The 21,441-nt window shown below is 41.5% G+C and overlaps 1 protein-coding gene across 3 annotated transcripts; it reads left to right on the top strand.

Moving 5' to 3' along the window:
- The first annotated feature begins 73 nt into the window (after positions 1–73).
- Positions 74–21,081, top strand: CANX (calnexin). 3 transcript variants are annotated; one of them, XM_068409002.1, is made up of 15 exons: positions 74–138; positions 8,208–8,396; positions 8,866–8,939; positions 9,444–9,502; positions 9,850–9,991; positions 11,271–11,352; positions 12,816–13,008; positions 13,931–14,120; positions 14,873–14,986; positions 15,476–15,632; positions 15,958–16,173; positions 16,592–16,711; positions 16,806–16,941; positions 17,084–17,175; positions 17,792–21,081. In XM_068409002.1, the coding sequence occupies exons 2-15, from the start codon at positions 8,211–8,213 to the stop codon at positions 17,843–17,845; spliced, it is 1,815 nt and encodes a 604-aa protein (XP_068265103.1). In that variant the 5' UTR covers positions 74–138; positions 8,208–8,210; the 3' UTR covers positions 17,846–21,081. The 3 variants fall into 3 exon arrangements, with proteins under 3 accessions (XP_068265103.1, XP_068265104.1, XP_068265102.1); XM_068409003.1 differs by lacking the exon at positions 74–138 and adding an exon at positions 155–187; XM_068409001.1 differs by lacking the exon at positions 74–138 and adding an exon at positions 6,167–6,426.
- The last annotated feature ends 360 nt before the right edge of the window (positions 21,082–21,441 follow it).

Here is a 21,441-nt window from a genome sequence, read left to right on the forward strand (position 1 = left end):
GACGGGCGGTGGGGCGGGCGGGCCGGCGCCCTCTCCGCCAATAGAAGAGGCGGACCGAGGTGGGCTGGGGGCGGGGCTGGCGCGCGGTAGATAGGCGGGCGGTGGCGACGGCGCTGGGCGCGCGGACACGTGACGGAGGTGAGGGCCGCGGCGGGGAGGGGAGGACGGGGGCGCGGGGCTGCGGCGGGTGAGTGCGGCCCCCCTGGGGCAGCTCCGCGACCATCGGGATGGAGGATCAGGGAACGGGAAGCGGGCCCGCCCGCAGGGCATGCCGGGGGATCGGGGCCTGTCGGGGGGCGTGCGGCGGGCAGGGCCCGGTGGGGCGGCGGGATGCTGCTGGGCCTTGGGTGTGGTAGGCGGCGGGGGGGGCCCGTGCGTGCGCCGTGAGGCGGGGAGGGGGGAGGTGGGGACCCCCGGGAGCCGGGGCGGGAGGGACAGCCGTTCAGGGGGAGGGCCTGCGGCTGGGGGCGGGCACGGGGCTGCTGCCGGCGCCCGCTCGGTCCCCGTAGGCCTCTGAGAGGGCAGGCGGGGAGCGGTGGGTCTTCTAGTAAGTTCTGGGACCTCTGAGCTGGGGGGCGGCGTGTGGCAGGGCCGCGGCTGGAGCGGGGCCGATGGGGCGCTTCGTTGTCTCCCCCCGCGATGGGGTGGGACGGGGGGCGGCTTCTGGCGGGGGGGGGGGGGGGGGGAGGCGGGGGTCGGAGGTGGATGTGGGTTGGTGTGTGGTTTGGGTTTTATATGGCTTCTTGTTCTAATGTCAGCAGCTAACGTGTGGAAATAGTCTTGAGCTACCTAAAAATGCTCACCGTGAGTAGGAAGGCCCAGGGAGCTAGAAAGGGAGGTGGGTGCAGAGCAGAGCGCGTGGCCTGGTTCGGGCTGTGCGAGGGGAAGTAGAAGTCTCTGGAAAGGGGGAGTTCAAGGCACAGAACTGGAGGCCCAACAGGTGGGGAAGATGTGGTAACCAAACAGCGAGGGAGGACAAAGGTGAGGTACAGATGAGGATACTGCAGCAGCAAAGTCTGAGAATTTTGGGGACATAAAGCGCATGCTTTAGTTTTTCCCACCTGAATATCATTTATGTTGGATGTCTTCAAAATAATATATAAATGACGTCTCGGTTCTCATTCTTGGCTGAGGGTTGTATTGCATGCTTTTAAAACAAAAAACCCCACACCTTTGAATTAAAGTGTGCATAGTCTACTGCTTTCGTGTCTGTACTGATTCTAAAGAGCGAACTTTCACATGCAGTTTTGTGATTAAGAACTTTCTAGGCTGTAGAAAGAGAAACGCTGTAGGTTATTTGATTGTGAAGGGAAGCAGACATTATTAATAGTAGTAGTAATGGTAAAAGTCCAGACTTTATTATTATTATTATTATTATTGTTAACGTAATTAATGCTGCAGTGTTTCTGCAAAGCATCATGGAAAACTCTTTCTGGAACCTATTTAAAGTACGTTAGATGTCTGAAAGCTAGTCTCTAGGAATGTGATGTATTTCTAAATGCAGTATGTTTACTTAGCATTGTCAAGTAAGTGTAGCTAACACAGGTTTTATGGGACAGTTTACCCACTGTGGTTTGGGTTGTTGCTAAAATATCACAAGGAGGTAGTGGAACTATAATAATGTACGTGATAATACAGATAAAATACTGGTTAAATGCAGGTTGAAATATGTTACTCTAGATTTGCTCTGTTGCACTTGAAATGGCTTCAAAAACCTCCTTACTGTTGATTGGTCATATTACATGGGCTTATCCAAAACACTTAACAAAACTAGGGAAAGCTTTGAGTTAAACTTTGTGTTTATATTAAGTCTCAGTGTTTCTAGTTTAAAAAAAATATTATGAAGGGAACACTTGTACAATTCACAGACAACATCACAAGCTGTGTGTAAGATGTGAACTGCTTCCTGGTATCAGCTTGCCCTACTAGGAAGGGAAGCCTAATGCAAAACAGTAAGAAAGCTTGCAGCTTCTGTTAGATTGCCCTCTCATTTGATGTGCTGCAGCACTTCCCCCTAAGTAAATGAATAAATCCTTTACTGAGAATACACTGTGACTTGTATTTAGCCCTGCCTTTTACTTCCTTTTCTGGCCTTTCATTTTTCTGCCTCCAGTAGTGATCATGGTGGAAGCCTGTTCTTGCTGGAATCAATTCTGTAGCAGGGCAAACTTGAATTGATTTATAGGCATGATGGTCTGAAAGATCTTGAGGCACCTCCAGATCTCCCCCCACCTAATGTAATTTCCAGTAGCAGCCCATCTGTTTTATGGTCAAAAAGCCGTGCAGTTCTGTCTTTGCCCTCCAAGGACTTGCAGTTCTGCGGGAATGTTCTCTTTGCTGACAAATGGTACATGGTGTTTTCTCCCTTACTGTATCTGCGCTGTTGTACATTATTTTTAGAAACTGGCATATTTGAAATGGTTATTAAAAACAAGCTTTGTTGCTGTTACCTTTCACACCTAATCTCTTGCCTGGTTTGTGCTCCTTACAGCCCAAACAGAAGGCAGCTTTTTCCGTGGCGTTGTTGAGCTCTCCAGGAGAGGTTTGGCTAATCCTTTCCAGACTTTCCTCAAATCTTATGTAGCAGTGTATCCTAGCCACCCCCTCCTTTAAAAAAAGAAAAACAAAGGGAGGGGCGGCAGACCAGGCCCACATAGAGCTCCTGCCTCTGGCCTGTTGTAAGCAAGGCTGTTTTAGTTTAGCATTGTCTGCTATTCATTGAGTTATGATATTAAAGGCAGAATCTTCACAATGCTGGAAGCTGTCTAGCTGCAAATCTAAGCATTTAAGGGGAAGAAGTGTTGTATGCATCATACAAATGGCTGCATATATATGGACATAATTTTATTATATCCCCCTCAGAGGGGTGGTGAGGTAATGTACTGGTTGCTGAAATTGTAGTGTTTGGCCACAGTTAGTTGTTCAGCTTTGTCACAGAGCGTAGGTCTCCCAAATCTGCCTAAGGACAGGCCTGTGTTAGGCAAGCGTGGGTGACAGAACTGCACATGGAACTGTGGCATTAAGCTGACTCTGCTGCCAACAGCTTAATTACCTTTACCCTTGGCTACTTCGTCTCACAGTACTTTCACTTGTCCTACTACAACTCTTTTTGCCTTTGTGTGCTGGATTGGACTGGGGTATTTAGTCAGGGTTAAAATAACAGGGCAGAAGGGCTTCGAGCCATCTTAAACCAGCTGCTAGTTCATCGTGAGGCTGTGTAAACAGTTACCCTGGCACCACAGAGGAGCCAGGATGTGGAAGGTGGAGGGATTGTGAGATATAGAAAAGGTTTTCTCTGCTGTTCAGTAGTTCTGACTTTAAGAAGCCAGTGGATTACAAAGTAGGGTAGCCAAGCCTTTGCTCAGAAACCATAAAACTGTCATTTGAGAGGGAAAATGAGTGCCTGTGTCTCAGCCTTTCTGTTCTTGTCTCCTTGCATTTTTTTTGTGTTGTGATGAATTTCTTTACTTTTGTGCCTTTAAATTTTTCTTCCGTAATTCTTGCTTTGCAAGAGGACACATTGTGCTTGTTTTTACTGATGTGCTTCCACTGAAAATACCATACTGAAATCCGGTGTTTGGAACACAGGATTTTGCTAGCAAATTTTGCTCCTCCTATATTTAAGTCATTCACCTGTCCCTTCAAATTCTGCTGAAATAGAAGCCACTGATGCTCTTCCAGTTAAATTGCTGAGGTGTAGTTCCATAGTAAGTGACTTATTTTTAATAAGACCCATTCCATCTGACTTTAATTCTTCTAAAAAAAGTAAGTAGTAAACTAGATAGCCAGTAGCAATTCAAATATAGTTATACATTCTGAAATATGCAGCGTTAAGAACTGGCTTGATGAACCACTCAAATAGATTAGTAACCAAGGAGATGATTAAACTGGTTTTACAGGCTCTGTTTGACCTGACAGGGAAGATACTTTCTGAATAGTATGTTCTGGAAGTACGATAGCGAAGGACTTAAACATCTTTTGTGTGGGCCCTTTCACTGTCTGTCCTTCCCCAGGACATGTATATTAGAGAGAATGGGGACAACTGTCTGCTGTATGGGTCAAGTGTTCCCACTGTCATGCCAACAATTAAGAACTTCTTCCCCTTTATGCACAGTTGAAGGGGAGTTCTAGATAAAAATAAATCTCTGAAGCTGCATGACTTCCCTGAGAGCCTTGAAATCCAAAGGTAGCAATCACTTAGCCCTGCATTTTAAGAGTGGCGCTTCCATGGCAAGAAGCTGATCCTGTCTCTGAATCTCACTCCAATTTGTTTTAGTTTTTATGTTGTAAAAAGTAAAGTCTGTGTAGTGCAGCTGTTCCAGTGCTCTGCTATAGCTCCTGTGAAATCCAGGGGGAAATGCTTTGGCCTTCTGACAATCAGGTGAGCAGTGCTGAAATGTCAGCTATACATTTTCTAGTGTAGAAGCTGGCGGTGGATGGACACACAGACAGAGAACAAGTGATTTGTTAGCCCTGGCAGTCTTGAGCTCTCTTCCTAGTTAGGACTTTGCTATTATACTGCAGTAGTTTTCTCTTCAATTCAAGTGGTGTGCCAATGTCTGTAAGTGTCTGAAGACCTTATTAAAAAAAAAAAGTAGATGAAGTTTTAGTCACCTCTGACTTGAAACGTTGTTGTGGTGAAAATGAGGGTTGCACGGAAGTAGAACGGAGACTTCAGAAGCTCTGGCCTGTTATGAAAGGGTTTCTTTGTTAAAGGCTTTTGGCAGTTGCAGGGTCAGAAATACACTACCTTCAGAAATACTACACAGTTAAACCTAAAGAAGGGAAGTGCAGACATAGTCAAAAATAGCTAATGATGATAATTGCTTTGAAATTGGACACTTCAAGGGAGAAATCTGATCGTAATGGAGTAGGTGACTGCAGCTGAAGCTTAGACTACATTTTAGGTGACTAATTGAACACCTGTAGTTGCTAGCAACTTAAAGCTCCACTGAAAAATCAGTTTATGCTTGTTTTGTAAAAAAAAAAAACCCAGAGTTTCTTCTCTCTTCCCCTCCCCTTTCTATCTTCTGTTTAGGAATAACCTAGTTTATTAGAGCATAATCATGTTTATGTTGTGTCCCTAAGGATTGTGTGAAGTTTAAATTTTCTCCTGTAGCAGTACATCCCTTATGGCTAGAAGTAGCTTTTTAAATATCAAAAACGTGTGCTTCACTTAGATTGCTCTTCTGAGAACATAGCGTCTTTTATAATTTAGTTAGTTTGTATATTGTTACAGATTACCAGAATAAGGAGCTTGGCATGACAACTGGCAGTTGCAGGAGATGCTACCAGTCTGTACTCAAGGTGTATGAATGGTAGCTTATGTTGAATTTGGGACTGATTTAATGTGTAGGAGGTGTCCTAAACAGCTTTCTGTAGGGGTATAAACTTGTGAATACTGCTTGCCAATGATTATAAAGAGGCAAGGGTGTGAAACTGGATTAGCTTCTCTTTGTGCTTTTAGCTTTTTTGGGGGAGGGAAAAAAAAAGCTTGCTTGGGAACTTGAACAGATAGTACTTCTAGCTTGAAATGGGGTTCCCCAGGCTTCAGACTCGGAGCGTTAACTGATAAATGTAGACCTACAGGGTAGATACCTATGGCTGTATCAGGAGCGCAGATGTGCAAAGTAGGATAGCTTCTGCCCCTGCTGTGTGGGTCACTGGTGGAATTGTCTAGTTTCACTAGGATGCTTTGACAGAAGAACTTCTGGAGTGACCTTGCCTGCAGCATGAGGCTGTGCGGCTTTGCCACTTACGTGCTAGCATTTACGAAAGCCCATTTGCTGCTGACAGATATTTCCAAAGGGTTGTAGTTGGGGTGGGATTGTGAAGTAGGTAATTATTATGTATGGAGTCAGTACTGGCGTGAAAGTTAGCGGGGGGATGATCTAATTCTTTCACCAAAACTTTATTGCAGGTTGGCTAGGGTGAGATTACTTAAGGGATTACTTGCTTGCTAAATCATTAATATCCTTTGCACAGGCTTGGGAGGAGGTATGCAGAAACTCCTTCCTCTTAAAAGGAGAGGAGAGTATTGGCTTATCTTTAACCTTGCTATATTGTAAGATAAATTTCCTCGTATCACGTTCCAAATCATGAAGTGGTTGTTCTAGCTGCATAATATAATTTGAAAGCAGTTATAAAACTTGGGGTAAAATCTTCTTGAATGTAGCTCTGTTAAAAATGTATTTGCTGAAGCCCTGTTGGTAAGGTAAGACAAAATGCAACCCTTCCCTTGGAAAGGTGTCTTTGTGCCATCTCATCTGTAGTTGCTTCAGTCACACAGGACACATCCACAACTCTGAAGATCACTTTTTCAAATGAAGTTTCAGGCTCTTGTTTTCTGTACTGTTTTTGTGCTGGTGGACATGGGTTTATTCAGAGAACGTGCTATCTTTGCAAGAGGAACTTGAACTTTCAAGGGTACTGGTGTTTGCCTGACAGTTTTCATTCCTTGGTTTTGTATTGTGGTTTGCACATTAGTAATAAGAGCTATGAGCTGCTGTGATACCTGCAACTGTTTTCAATTTTGGCCGTACACTGCATTAAGCAAACAAGCTTTGCTTGTACGTAAAAACACTTGAACGTTTTTGTCAGCTGTTTGTGCTGTGAATGGTGTCCTTTTGGCACAGAGGGGTTTTGGTGCAGTTGCCTGGACTGTGAGGGGGAGGGTTGTGAGCTTGCATTTAGGCCATAATCCTCAAGGCCATCACTATTGTTAGAAAACTGGCTGCAATTGCATGTTGCTGTAGTGACAAACTGGACATGACCTCAGCACAAGTCTTTAAAATACAGTTTTGTTATAAAACGTCCCCTCTGTCATTAGAAGTAAGATAAAGAATAATCTAAGAATGGTAGATTTGGTATGCAATGTAGTTTTGGAGTATTGGATAGTGCTGATAAGCCTTTAAGACTGTAGATTCTTTTAGTTGCCTAAACATGCTTTGGAAAGTTGAAAGTTTGTTTTCTAGCATGAACTTAGCCCCTTCAGGCACTATTAACTCTGCTTGAGTTATGTTTGTAAGTCTGCAGGGCTACAGCCTGAGGCAGGAGTGTAAGGGAAGGAGGGGATGTTTGGTTTTGTACTTGCTTTCAGAAAAGTTAGAGTCTCAGTTACAACTCTGGCTTGGAAGAAAAATTTGGGATGTGATTCAAAGGAGAAAAGGTGAGCAAGGCACAGGTGGTTTTTGTGGGTCTTTTTGGGGAGACAAAAGCATGAGCAGCATGCTAGGAGTGTTGCCTTCTGCATCAGCCTAAAGGTTGATGATCTTGTAGTTTTTCTAGCAAGAAAGTAAAATTGAAACCCCTTTTATTTACAAGTTCTTTTGAGCTACAACTTGCCAACGTCTACCATATTTTAGGTGTGACAATGTGCTGGGCACCTTATAAATTAATTGAAGGGTGATATTTTAATTCTGTAAAGCCTCTGTTAACAGATATTCTTCTTCTTTGGTCATCTTGTTAAATTAGAGATTGAAAGAGAGGAATCAAATTAACTGTCTGTTAAATAGTCAGAAATTTTCTCCTGGGTCTGCCTCAGTAGCCTCAACTGCTTACAGATATCTGCCAGTAGTATCAATGACTGTTGGCAGTAATTACAGAATAAAACCTGGAGAAGGGGACTGACGAATGAAAACGTCAATGTCCCACAGTTGAAAGGACAAAAAAATATTGACCAGGAGGTAGGGGATTGATTACTCCATAGATTACTCTCTGCTTGAAAGAGTAAGCTAATTGTATTTCAGTTCCTCAACTGAATGGAACTTTTGGTTTCTGCATGATGCATTTGAAGTCCTTCATAAGCAAGAAATAAGTTTTCTGTGTAGGCTTTTGCAGGTACATAAGTTGTGGTGTTGTGTACATGTGTCTGCTGTACTGCTTGTGAACTGTGGCAGTGTAAGAGCAAAATTATGACACTTCGGCAGCATGATCTGCAGGACTTGCACACGTGGTCCTCCATTTAGTTAACGCCTGTTTTGTATTAAATACTTTAGCTTTATGTTGTATTCCTCTCCAGCTTTTAGAGCTGTCTCAACTAGCCAAATGCAGTAAATAACAGAGCTGAAAAGTTAAGTTTGTGCTTTTCTTTCAGTGGTATGACTAAGCACTTTACCTTTTGTCTTGGATGCTTGGTTTTGTACCTAGAAGCAATGCTTCACTCTGTGTACAGTGCTGGCTTGACCTCTTTGCCTTGTCTTATTCAGATCATGGAGCTGAAATGGCTACTGTATGTGACCCTGCTAGCTCTTGGGACTCTTGCTGTCCAGGCGCATGATATGGATGATGACAATGATGGTGATGATGTAGTTGATATCGAGGATGACCTGGATGATGGCATTGAAGAGGCAGAGGAGTCAAAGCCTGAAACAAGCACTCTTCCTCCAACTCCAAAGGTTTGGCATGGAACTTCTTTTAAAAATTGAATTACCACTTGTGTTGTGGTTAATGTAAGCCTGATCAGAGTTGTCTTTACTTTACTAACATTTAATATGTTGTGATGTTATTAAAGATATTATCTGGGAGTAGGGCTTGGAATTAAGCCTAGCTGCTTTGTTCCTGTTCTCATGTCCCCCATGTTCTTCCTTGAAAACTTAGATCCACCCTTGAAATCTGCGATGTAATTATCAGGAGTTAATGCTAATGTTTCCAGCTAGATATATACTTTAGTTTTAGTTGCAGACAAGAGCACAATGGCTTGGCACAAGCAGCAATATTTATGTAACTTCTGTATTTATGCTGCAAGGGTGTTCGAGGTAAGCTGCACTTGAGTGTAGAGGGGGGGATGTGTGCTGTATATGCCTGTATTTCTTAGAGTAGAGGATGTGCCTTGAAAGGTGCATAAATGCCTCTCTTCTCCAATAGGTTACCTACAGGCCCCCAGTCCCAACTGGCGAGGTGTATTTTGCGGAGTCCTTTGATAAAGGAACTCTGGATGGGTGAGTATAATCTGAAGTATGATTCAGTATAGTAAATAATTAAAAATTTTGGTGAAAGACAATGAAACCCTCGCTAGAGCCTGTGTTATTCAAAAATTGAATCAAAGGGCAGCGGTTGGCGAGGATTACAGCAGTGGCTATATAAGTCTGGCTGTTAAAGTGCTGAGCTGAACTAGTATTTCCTTAAGTTCTAGTAACAAGGGGAAGGTGAGCCATACATGTGATAAGTCAGATGAGGATTAAAATATTACACTTTCTTCAGGTAATGTGAGGATGGTGAGGTACTATTCATTTTCTACAAGAGCAAGACACTAAGGCCATGATCCTACTTTGGGGGTGGGAAGTGGCAAATGCAGAAAACTTTGCAGGCTTGGGGATGGAAATCCTCAGGGGATGAAGACACTGGAGTGTAGTTGTAGGACAGCAAGGGTTATCTTAAGGGCAGGATTTTCAGTGGAGGGAAAAATAGTATGTTTTTTCAACCATTGGATATCTGTCTTCTAGGTGGATCCTTTCCAGAGCCAAAAAAGATGATACTGATGATGAGATTGCCAAATATGATGGTGAGTCCAGCCCAGGTTTTAGATGATAGATGTTTCTGATGTCTGTTGTCATACCTGAAGAAGAGGTGCAAGTCTCTGTTTTGTGTTTCCCAGTTAAAATTATATTCACTGAAGAAAATGGGAGGAGTGCTTATATGCATGGCTAAGAATATAAAGCGTAGTTCTGATTTAGACGAAATCACCACTTGGATGTTTTAAAATAATTTTTGGTGAAGGTGTTATGCTAATAACTTGATAAAGTACCCTGTAGGGTGTTATTGCAGAATGCTGACTATCTTGTTCAAAATTAGGCTAAACAAAGACTATCTTGAACAAGTTTTGGTAACGTTCGGTTAATTTCTCCCCAGGTAAATGGGAAGTCCAGGACATGAAGGAAACTAAGCTTCCAGGAGACAAAGGGCTTGTATTGGTAACCCGAGCCAAGCACCATGCTATTTCATCCAAGCTTTCAAAGCCTTTTGTATTTGATACCAAACCCCTTATTATACAGTAAGTAAAGGATAACTTAGTGTTCTGTTATTTCAAGGGTGATGTGATAGCAGGCGGAGGTTAATTCCATAACTGAGCTTTTGTTGACTGAGGGTCTAGATGACACAAGGTACTGTAACCTATTATTATACTGTTTAAGAGTAAAATAGCAACCCAGATTCCCAAAGTGGGAAGTTAGGAACAGCATGGTCCATCTGAAGCTTGAAAAGGAAAGAAGTCTATGAAAACTAGACTTGGTAACCTGTCTTGGGACTTCAATTTACTTGATTTAATTGTAGTAATAAGGTCAGGCAACTGACTTTTGTACTGCTAATTGAAAATCCTTGTCCTTTTGGACAAAAGCTGGTCTGTATGTAGGTCAGTGCACTTCCTTATGCAGTAAACTGCCCCTTGTTTCCAAGGTTGAGTGGACAGAGTGGTAAAGATGCACTCATTTCCTCCTTCCTTTGTCTTAGTTCATCTGTCATGGAAGATGAACAGCTTGCCTAGCTCTGTTTGGCCATGACTGAGGTAGAAGAATCTACTTGCATGTATGTCAGACTAGCATTCAGTGAGAACAGCTGAATTGTGGCTTATTGCCTACTTTATCAGTTTTAAACAAAGAGTAAGCTAATTCATATTTGCACAAGATAATAATTGGTCACTTTGCTTTGCATGACTGTTTAGTTTTGGCTCAAAATACAAGGCTAAAAATAAATCCCAGTGGTCATCCACTCCAGCTGCTGGCATTGAGAGAGGATCAAGCATACTTAGCCTATTCCTGACAGAGATGTTTTGCCTTTTTCAGACTCCTTGGCATCCCTAAATATACTGTTGTATGCTTATAACCCTAAAGGGTCTTCTCCAAGGATCCAGTTGTTGTCACTTCGGTAGTCTTGCAAATTGAGTTGTCTGTCTGTCATAGTAGTTGTGGGGAAAATAATTGACTTGCCTTAATCTCTGTTGCAGTGTCTTACATATTGGAAAGCTTTTTCTTCCTTCTCTCTACTTCTAGATCATAATCTTCTAGACCAGCACTCAATTCCTTTAATATTTTCTCTCAGGTTAAATCTTCTAAATCCTCGATTTCTATTGTTTCTCAGGCCCTTAGGAATATTTGCTTAGTCCTTAGAGTGCAGTGTGTATTTTTAATATTCACTGGGCATGTGATTTAAAGCAAACAACAACAAAACAGTCTTACTCTTAATTAGTACTTGAAAATTGTAAATGTTTATTACAGAAGTAATTTTTTCCTCGTGTATAATGTGTTCTTCCCTTCTCTGTCCAAAACTAAAATTAGGTATGAAGTAAATTTCCAAAATGGAATAGAGTGTGGCGGGGCCTATGTGAAATTGCTTTCAAAAACCCCTGAATTGAACCTGGTGAGTAATGCTGCTACTTTGAGTATTAGCTGTGAAAGAAAGCTTTTTCATTTTGCTTCTTCAAGAAACCTCTTCAGTAAAGGCAGTGGGGCATATTTAGGGCCTGATATCCAAAGTACTTTGCACTCAGCAGTTTCCCACTGTTTCCAGTTGGGGAGGATAAATGCTGAGATTTCTGGCCTCTTGAGTGAAAACTCTGGAGTTTCCTAGTAGCTGAGCAGTTCTAGACCTTTGCTAAAGTCTGCAATACTTCAGATTTCCCTAGGTTCTAGGACTGAAGAGAAGGTGTCTTATGAGAGTAGCCAGTGTATGAGGAGAAACCTTTTCAGGAAGCTGTTGCCCAGAAGGAAGATTCCATGTTTCGTCTTCTAAAATAGACTAATGCAAATAACTAAGACTGTACCTTGCAGTTGTTGCCTTGTCTTTGACACGTGAACCTACTTGTGAGTTACTGAGTACATGTGAAAAAAGAAAGTCTTGAGAGGTTGAACTGGGTACAACCTTATATGTTCAGCTGCACGCGCTAGCTGTATAGAACCATTTGCTTCATAAATGACCCTTGAACGCCTTGTCTTAAAAGTGTGGTCAATGGAAGAGACCATGCTACAGCTCCAAAGGATTAGGAATAACTTTCTCTCCTCTCAATGACACACCTACCTAAAGTGGTTTAGCCTATTCAGACAAAGCTTAACTGCTGGGTCACCTTGCATAGGCTTGTGTAGCCTATGGGTTTTCTTTAGCTATCTTCCTAGACTTTATAGGAAGTACCTTTTATGACTTGGTACCCATCCTTTTCCTTTCCTTCTGCAGTCTCATTGGAGTTGTATTATTAATACAGATTCCAAATTATTAAAAAAAAAAAGACACCCAAAAGGCTGCTTGACTGTCTATAACCAATTTCATTTGTGCATTGAATTTTAAGATAACGTTAGCAAGAATAATAGACTTGCTTGCAGTGTTCAAAGGTGAGATTAGTATATCTAATTAGCTCTCAGACTGAGACAGTACACCAGTTTAGAAGTGTGTAAACTAAACACAACTGGGCCTCACTTTTAATGCTGCTTATCACTCTGTGTGAAAGAAACTCACTGGACTAGCTACTTGTTCATTATTACCAGTAACTGATACTTCTATATTGATAGCTTTTAAAATCCTTTGTTGTAATATAGACATATACTTAAATTGTGGTTGTCACTTAACACTTCTCTTTTTGATAACACTTGAACAGCTCTTGTTTTCCATCTGGAAAGTAAGAGACCAAAGGTGCAAAATCAAGTAGCTGGGGTAATTCTGGTGTTTTCTCTAGAGGCTTGTAGTCATGATACAAGCTTTAGTGTGGGTACTTCACTGGCTTCATATCCAAACTGCAGAATAATTTCTAATGCATTGGGAGTTCTTATGCCAGGCAGTCACTTAAGTTGTATTTCAAAATAATGGAATGAAGTTTTGCATTGTTTTTAAAGGATCAGTTCCATGACAAAACTCCATATACAATCATGTTTGGCCCTGACAAATGTGGAGAGGACTATAAATTGCACTTCATCTTCCGGCACAAAAACCCAAAGACTGGCAAATACGAGGAGAAGCATGCAAAGCGTCCAGATGCAGACCTGAAGACTTACTTTACTGATAAGAAGACACATCTTTATACTCTGGGTATGGTGACTGTTAACTATGCATGTTAATAACTGCTACTATGTTTCCTGAATCAAAAGGTCGTAAAATGATCAGATGAACAACTGAATATTTGTGTCAACACACCATACAACTAAAAACCACTTGAAAGCTCTGAATACAAAGACTGATCTTATTATACAAAGGCTTATTTCTTCCTTGCAAGAAGTCTTGATTCATTTAAGAAAGGTCATGAGACCTTGAACTTAATAGTTAAAGGAGAAACGAATTTCAGAGCAGTCATGAGTAACTTGATATGCTAAGTATATCCAAAATAATATCAACATTTATAAAGAGCTTGAATGCTGCCCCCTAGTAATTTGGGGTATACTAGGCTTTAGATTTAGAGGGATAGTCTTTTTTTTTCTTGCTGCTTTCATAGTACCAGATGCACTCAGTTGTTCTTGAAGTACAGTGTCTGGTCTGGTGTGTTCACTATGACTAAAATCTTTCAGGGAGTACTTAGGAGGATCTCTAGCTTTTCCTACTGCAGAGGCAGTAATGGATAAAGGAGTGAGATTAAAATCCTGTGAGTCAGTAGTAAGGAGTCTTATTCTTGAGTAGGATGTGAATACATACATTCTTACTACTAAAGCAATACTTACTGTGCCAAAGTCAACTTGCTGTGGTAGCTGGTAAATCATTCTACAAGCTGCTTTGTGCTTTTAGCATATTAAAAGTAGGATTCCTGCAGTGAGTCTTCTTACGAGGTAAGATGTGGTACATCATCACTAGTTATCCTTTGGCATAAGGAGAAAGGTTCTTAAAAGTTCTTTACAACTGTTGCTTGGTAGGTGGTAGCTTGGATAGCTGAAGTTTTACTTGTACAGTGGGGATGAGTGATACTTCATGATGCATGCTTTGTATCATATCTAATGGCTACATCAACTTTTTTTCCTTACAGTCTTGAATCCTGATAATAGTTTTGAAATACTAGTTGATCAAACTGTTGTCAACAGTGGGAACTTGCTAAATGATATGTCTCCTCCTGTGAATCCACCCCGAGAGATTGAGGACCCAAATGACCAGAAGCCTGAAGACTGGGATGAGAGACCGAAAATCCCAGACCCAGATGCTGTTAAACCAGATGACTGGTAAGCTGTTGGAGGGGTGGAACTGAGGGAGGCCTTATAGCCTGGTAATTTGGTCCTGATCAAAACACCTTTCTTAGATGACTTACAGAAGGCTTTGAGTCTCACCCTTGTCATCAAAACACAGTCAGTTTAGGCATCTGAGCAGCAGTTCAGTAGACAAAGGCAGACAGGATCCACGTCCTCTGGGAATCACTGTTTAGTGCTCCTGTTACTATGCTGGGCACAGATAAAGGTTTTACTTTATCAGCTATGCTAGCTGATGCTTTCATCCTTGATGAGATCAAAAGATGAGCTGCAGAAGGTATAACTGTAAGATGTTTTTAGTTGTTTGTGTAATGCATAGTTACAAGTGACTGAAATATCTGACATCCTAAATCAGAAACTGGTCTGGGGTTTCAGTCTTTGAACCTGTGCTTTGTGAACTATAGACTTAATTTCAAGCTCAAATGCGTGTTTGCAGCGACCACTAAGATATGAGATTTGCTGTAATATGCCCTTTCTAGGTTGGTTTTAAAAAATAAGTAGTATTACCTTACAGTTGGTGCTATGACTGTGCCATGATGCACAGGTATAGGTGACAGATTGCAAGGCAATTCCATTCTGAAATCATGGTGTTATGCTTGCTTGCCCTGTCAGAAGTGAAGCTGGCTTGTTATCTAGATCAGTGGGCTTGTAGAATCTGTAGAATCATGCCTTGGGGCTAAGAACTTTCATGTGTTTTGTGTGTTAATACATAATATTCTGCTCTCAAGGGATGAGGATGCTCCTGCAAAGATCGCAGATGAAAATGCTGTGAAACCAGAGGGCTGGCTGGATGATGAGCCAGAATATGTAGCAGACCCTGATGCTGAGAAGCCTGAAGATTGGTATGTTTACTGCCTGTTGCAAATGACAGCAAATATTTCATGGCTTTGGTAGTGGCTTTTACAAGTGTAAGAATAGCTAGTTCATTGTTGCTTGCTAACAAAGTCATTGATTCAGGCTATCTTTCTTCAAAAGTAGAAGGCAGAGTTGATCTGAGGAGTCTTGTCTTCTTGCGTTCACCTGCGTACTTTTCAACTCTTCTGTGACTGTAAGCTGAACAGGACAGGGATGGTTATCTTGCAATTGTGCCATAGTTGTCAGGGGAGGCAGCGCTTAGGAACTGGCCTTTGTTGAGCTTCTGTGCTTCCAAACTACCTCTTGAAATCCTCATTCCTTCTGCGTTGCCTTTATCTACAGACCTGTGCTATACAAAGTTTCGGTATCTCCATTTTATGGTAGGAATTTTAGTTTTCCCAGAAATCAGGTGTTGTATGGGTCTTATTCTGTATAAAGACCAGCAGCAGACCTCAAAACTGAATTTCCCTTTTCAGGGATGAGGATATGGATGGTGAATGGGAGGCACCTCAGATTGCAAATCCTAAATGTGAGACAGCCCCTGGCTGTGGTACCTGGCAGCGACCAATGATTGACAATCCAAACTACAAAGGCAAATGGAAGCCTCCCATGATTGATAACGCGAACTATCAGGTTGGTGTTTTCATTGCTTAAATTGCTGGCCAATGCAGCATTTATCTTACAAAGAGCAGAAGGATTTATATTCAGCAGGTGTTATTAAGAATACAAATACTGACATGACTGTACTGTGTTCCAAGTGGACAGATGCAAAGTGCTTTCTTACTTGGCTTCGCTTCTTTGTAGCACAAATGAAAATTGATTCCCAAAACCTGTCGAGTTGCACCCATAGACATTGTAATTAAGTGCAATGGATTGGTCTTTCTCACGGTTCAAAATGGGCTGAAAACTGAAAATTGTTTTGTGGCAGGTGAGGCTGAATGTCTCTTGTCTTTCCTAGGGTATATGGAAGCCTAGGAAGATCCCAAACCCAGATTTCTTTGAAGACTTGGAACCTTTCAAGATGACTCCCTTCAGTGCTGTGGGACTTGAGTTATGGTCAATGACTTCTGACATCTTTTTTGACAACTTTATCATCTGTACTGAAAGAGCTGTGGCTGATGATTGGGCCAGTGATGGATGGGGACTGAAAAAGGCAGCTGATGGTGCTGCAGAGGTGAGAAGTAAAGGTTTAATTGTGTGCTTCTGACTGGGACAGTTAGGAGCATTGCTGCTGTTCTCTCCCACAATCTTTATCAATATATATACCTATATGTACCAAAGCTAGGGGTTATGCTAAACCAGACTGGAGCCTAAATTCCTAGTTATAATATGGTAATTGTTGCTATAGGTAGCAATGAGTACTCATTGCTCTTTTGTGAGGTTTTTGCTCTGGCAACTGGACTGTTAATGTTAACCTAATTCTTCATTTCTAAACTATGGAAAAAGTACTTGTGCAGGTTAGCTTTAATTTTTTTGAGGAGTGAAATACAGTGTTCAAAGTTGCAAGAAGCTTATTTGAAAACTGTAGCTTAAACTGAACTGCTACAACTTGCTGTATGGGATGAAATTTGACAGTTATTTTTCTCTTACAGCCTGGTGTTGTGGGCCAGATGATGGCAGCTGCTGAAGAGCGTCCCTGGCTCTGGGTAGTCTACATCCTCACTGTGGCTTTGCCAGTGTTCCTTGTTGTCCTTTTCTGCTGTTCTGGGAAGGTATGCATTTCCTTCGATGATAAGTAGTATAAAGTTTAAAAAGGGATTCAGGAAAATGTCACAAATAATTACTTGGTTTTGACAATTTTTTTAGAAACAGCCAAGTGCTGCAGAATACAAAAAGACTGATGCTCCTCAGCCTGATGTGATGGATGAGGAGAAAGAGGAAGAAAAAGACAAAGGGGACAAGGAAGAGGAGGAGGAGGAGGAAGCAAATGAGGAAAAGCTAGGTAGGTAAACTAGATAATCTTGAAGCAGTTTGAGTTTTTTCTCTAATACAATAAAACAGCAAGATGGCAGATGTGGAGCAAAGCCAATAGTGAATTGAAGATAAGTCAGAAACAATGAGATTTTTTTTTTTATTTCCCTTAGATGAGAAGCAGAAAAGTGATGCTGATATAGGAAGTGCTAGTCAGGAGGAGGAGGAAGAGGAGGAAGAAGAGGATAGGAAACCTGTATCAGAGGTAAGTGTATTTAATCTTTGAGGAAAGTCTTGTGCATTTTTTCCTTAAGTCAGGTAGAACAAGCCTTACCAAAGTGTTAAAAGTTAACCTGGTTCATGTGATACTCCCTCCCAGTGTCAGAACGTTGGAAAATTTAATCACCCTGCAGAATAGGAATTGCTGTGGCCAACGTCAGCAGAGCTGGGCACCTTGCTAAAGGCACTGCCGTAGACCCTGCATTCTGAAAGGAGTGGGATTGTGTGGAATGCATCTTCTTGAGGCAAAAGGCTTATTCAGCTTTGTATGCAGTCAGGATGTGACCTCCTAAAAGTGCTTCACACTGACATAATGGCTGACTTAAAAATGGGTGGAGTGTTGCTTCAGGTTAAAGGGGTTCTCACAGCAGCAGAAGCTGTTGATACTCTAAGCAAATAGTGTACATCCACTGTGAAAACAAGAGGATTTGTGTGTTTGCTGTGTATAGAAAGGAAGCGTAGTAACAGCAGTAGGTCCTCTCAAAAATTAAATCCTAATGTAAAACTGAAAATAGATTATTCTTTGTAGGTTTTCTCAAAATGTTTAAGGGTATTCTTTAGATTTTATTTCCTTGATGTTTACACAAATTACTTTCTTGCAGGAGGAAGAAACTGTGAATAGATCACCCAGAAACAGAAAGCCAAGGAAAGATTGAAAAAAGTCATAAGAACTTGATCTGTGATTTTTTTTTTTTTTTTTTTCCAAACATGGTTCTGGGAGAGGACCTTGGACACCTTACATTGAAACTTGGACAAACCTCAAGATTTCACCATCCACAGGTTCCAGTCACACTATTGATGAAATGGAGTGTCTAGCAGTAAAATATTTGCAATCATCTGTTTTAAAGAACATCATTCCTGTAGAACGAATGCATTTAATATAATGGGCTGTGGATTTTGGAATGTAACATAACTAACCTTTTCATTTTTGGTTTTAAATATTCTTTTCTGTTAAGTAGATTGGTAGAACTTTTCTGGTCTCAAACCTTGGCTTAATTTAATATATTAATTAGTGAAAAATAACAATGAATCTTGAAAGTGCTAGGTTATAAAAATGCAGTTTTATAACTAGTTTTTTTTACAAATATGTAAATTCTGAAATACATCGATGTCTTTATATCCCTTAAAATTTGATAATTGTTTAAAGAAAAGTTGTCAATGTATTTGACAAACCCTCTGCTCTCAAAAGAAAAGAAAACTGGGGGGGATGTTATGGGGAAACCAGTAGTGAAACTCTTTAATCAACTGCATTCTTTTGGGGGGAGGGGAAAGAGGAAGAAGAGGTGGAAGGAAGGGGTTAGTCTATAGAATATGCATACTGTGCATGGCTAAAGCCCTGTTAAGTGTTGACAAATGATCTAGGATTTGGAGTGGGTCATCTTAATGTGGCATTTAGTCCTGCGGACCTTGCAGATAATGGATTTTGTTAGTTGAACTCTTTGTAAAGCTAATGGGTTGTTGAGGGAGGGGTGGGTGGGTGTTAGGCTACTTCCCCCTTTCCCCTCTGTTCACCACTGACGCTTTCCTTTCTCTGTGACTATACAGCTTTTTCTGAGTGCAGCTTTGCCTCAGCTGCTGAAGTGCTTCGTGTTCAGCTCATCGTCAAACTCTTATTTTTATAGCTAGGCCTACTCCTTTCCAGGGTCCAAACACTGGATAGGACAGTGTCCCATATCCTTTCACTGTTATCACTGTATGTCTACTCCTGTAGAAATGGGGGAGGTAATCAAGTACACAAGTTGAACTGAGTATTTGTCAAGGAAAAAAAAAAAACCAAACCACCAAGATGTCAGTATTATAGGTGGGGAAGGAGCATGTGGAATATCTTAACTAGTATGTGAAACTGTTTAAGTCTTTTATCTGCTCTTCATGTAACAAATGCATCCTAAATTATATTGTGAATGTTGGGGAGTTCCAATTCCAGCTGAATAAATTTTTTTAAAGCGTTGAGTCTACCATATTATACTGTTTCAAACACTTTTTTTTTTGTGGAATGCAGGTGATCGCTACAAGAGCGCATACCTCTGAGGGTGAAATCTATGTAACTTCATTACACTGTACCAAATATGTTGGTGTTTGGATGTCTATATAGATAAACTTTTGCCTTTGTTTAGAGTGAAATTAAATGTCCTGAAGTTACTCTTCTTGCACTGAATTTTAAACACTCCAGTGTTGTTTGGTCATAGGATAGGTATAGTGGGGGGGGGATAATTCCCAGGGGCTGGGGAGGGAAGAGTGTTCCAATTACCTTGCAAACAATCTAACCAATTACTTAAAGACTTGGTTTTAGGGGTTTTTTGTAAAACACCTTTTGCTGCCTGTCTTTATGTTGTATCCCTTGGTTGTTGTGTTTGAAATATTAGTGATCACAAATGCATAGCAGGATTTCTTGATCTTTCTGTGCAGTGTGCAAATAAACTATTGTAAGCAAGATCCTGGAAGTAATTTCAGACTTCTGTTGGGAGCTATTGCATGTTTAGAATGCCTTTTCCTGTTGAACACCTGGCAAATACTGCTCCTTATTGCAAAAATAGCTTATACTCTGACATAGAAGATGTCATAGTGTAAGCATTGCTACTAGCTTGTTCTCAGGACTGTATTTTTATCAAGGAGCAGCTGCTATTTATGACTTTCAGTCCTTTGAGATGAAGTATATGTAAATGGTTTCAATTCAGCTAACATTTTGAGCACAACATGAAAATTATTAATCCAATGTTTTTTTATCTTAATATGCAAATTGCCTTAAATTCCTGAACAATTCATGTGCATACATGTTCTTTCAAAGCATCAAAAGTGAACTTAGGATCTGCTATCAGCTTTTAAATAGTATTATATTAAAGCTAATTGTAAATCTACATTTGCTTCTGCTCAATCTTCTGAAAAGGTCTCCTGTCTGCATGTTATGGCTTTTTTTTTTGATACCATAGTGTATGCTTCTTAAACCACTACAATAAATGAAGACTTTCCAAAACGGATAGACAACTCCAAAGTTACTTTTTATCCTGCTTTCTGACTTTGGGTGGCTCAGTTTAACCTCACAATCACTCTTATCTTTAAAGGCTTGGAGGAAAAACTAGCTATCTGCTTATCCTGAGTACTTTCAAAGCATAGCTGTGTTTTTGAAGTACTGAAGCTGTGCTCAGTTGTAACCTGTGAACTAGATTTGAAACTGTTACAAGTACTTGAAGGTGTATGTGGGCCTTCTGGGTCTGTGCATCCTGGAGTGGCAGCTTCTGCAAAGGATGCTCTACTTAGCATGCTGTATCTGAAGATGTGGGTGGGGGGGTTAGACTGATGGTAAATCAAAACAAAACCATAGAGGAGTAGATGCAGACAGGCTCTGGAAGGCAAGGCAGTAGAAATGAAAAGTACGTGTTTGTTTTTTCTCCTGGAGTCGGTGCTCAGTGAAGGGAGTTGATAAAGATGTGCCTAACCAACTAACCTGTTCCTGAAGTGTCACTGGATGTGACCAAACCTCTCTGGATCTGGCTAATACCGAATTATCATAGCTTGAGGCTGTGAACTATAAAATGCATTGCGAATGCCTGTTTTTTAAGATCGAGTCCTGGGCCTGAGGAGGGATTCTTGCAAGTGCTAAGTGCTAGTAGACTTTACATCTGTGATTGTCTCTTGCTTTCCTTGCTCCTTCCTCAAAAGCAGTGCTCTGCTTTGGCTGCGGTTATGTCTGCGGGGCTTGTGACCACTCTCTCCATCCCTAACTGTTCCCTAGCTCATGTCACTATTATTTAAAAAAGAGGGGGTTTTTTGGGATTTTTTTTAGTGTTGCTGAACAAGGACTGTGATTTCAAGGACTGTCCCTTTCATAAAGGTACCTGTAGATTCAACTGAAAAAAAAAATGTAAAAACTAATCAATAAAGAAACTTAAATCTGGTTGGCTTTCTTTGTCTAATTAGCAAAACTGCCTCAGTGCTCGTCACTTGTGGTTGACTCAAAGCGAAGGGAGCAGGTCTGGACTAGGAGCCAGCTTCAGCCAGCGATGCCGAGGTGACAATCCCCTGTCCCCTGGAGGTGATCAGTCGCTCTTTGCCACACGACTGTTCTCCACCACTCCCCGCCCCGGTGCTACGTAAGCTCACATTTTGACCAGGAATAAGAGGCTCTGTCGTGTCACCCGCCTGGGGTGAGGGCCGAGTCCCCCCCGCCGCCGCTCGCTGCTTCCAGGTGCGCCGGGCCGGGCCGCGGCGCTGGAGCAGAGGGCTCTGCTCCAGCGCCGCGGCTCCCGCCGCTGCC

The sequence above is a fragment of the Nyctibius grandis genome, chromosome 10 (genome assembly GCF_013368605.1).
Source record: "Nyctibius grandis isolate bNycGra1 chromosome 10, bNycGra1.pri, whole genome shotgun sequence".
Lineage (NCBI taxonomy): Eukaryota > Metazoa > Chordata > Aves > Nyctibiiformes > Nyctibiidae > Nyctibius > Nyctibius grandis.

Bases quoted from the DNA above. Each gene is read 5' to 3' on its own strand.
- CANX (XM_068409002.1), top strand. From the start codon at position 8,211: ATGGAGCTGAAATGGCTACTGTATGTGACCCTGCTAGCTCTTGGGACT. The intron at 15,633-15,957 runs GTTGGTGTTTTC...TGTCTTTCCTAG, and splicing joins TTGATAACGCGAACTATCAG to GGTATATGGAAGCCTAGGAA. The intron at 16,942-17,083 runs GTAGGTAAACTA...TATTTCCCTTAG, and splicing joins AGCAAATGAGGAAAAGCTAG to ATGAGAAGCAGAAAAGTGAT.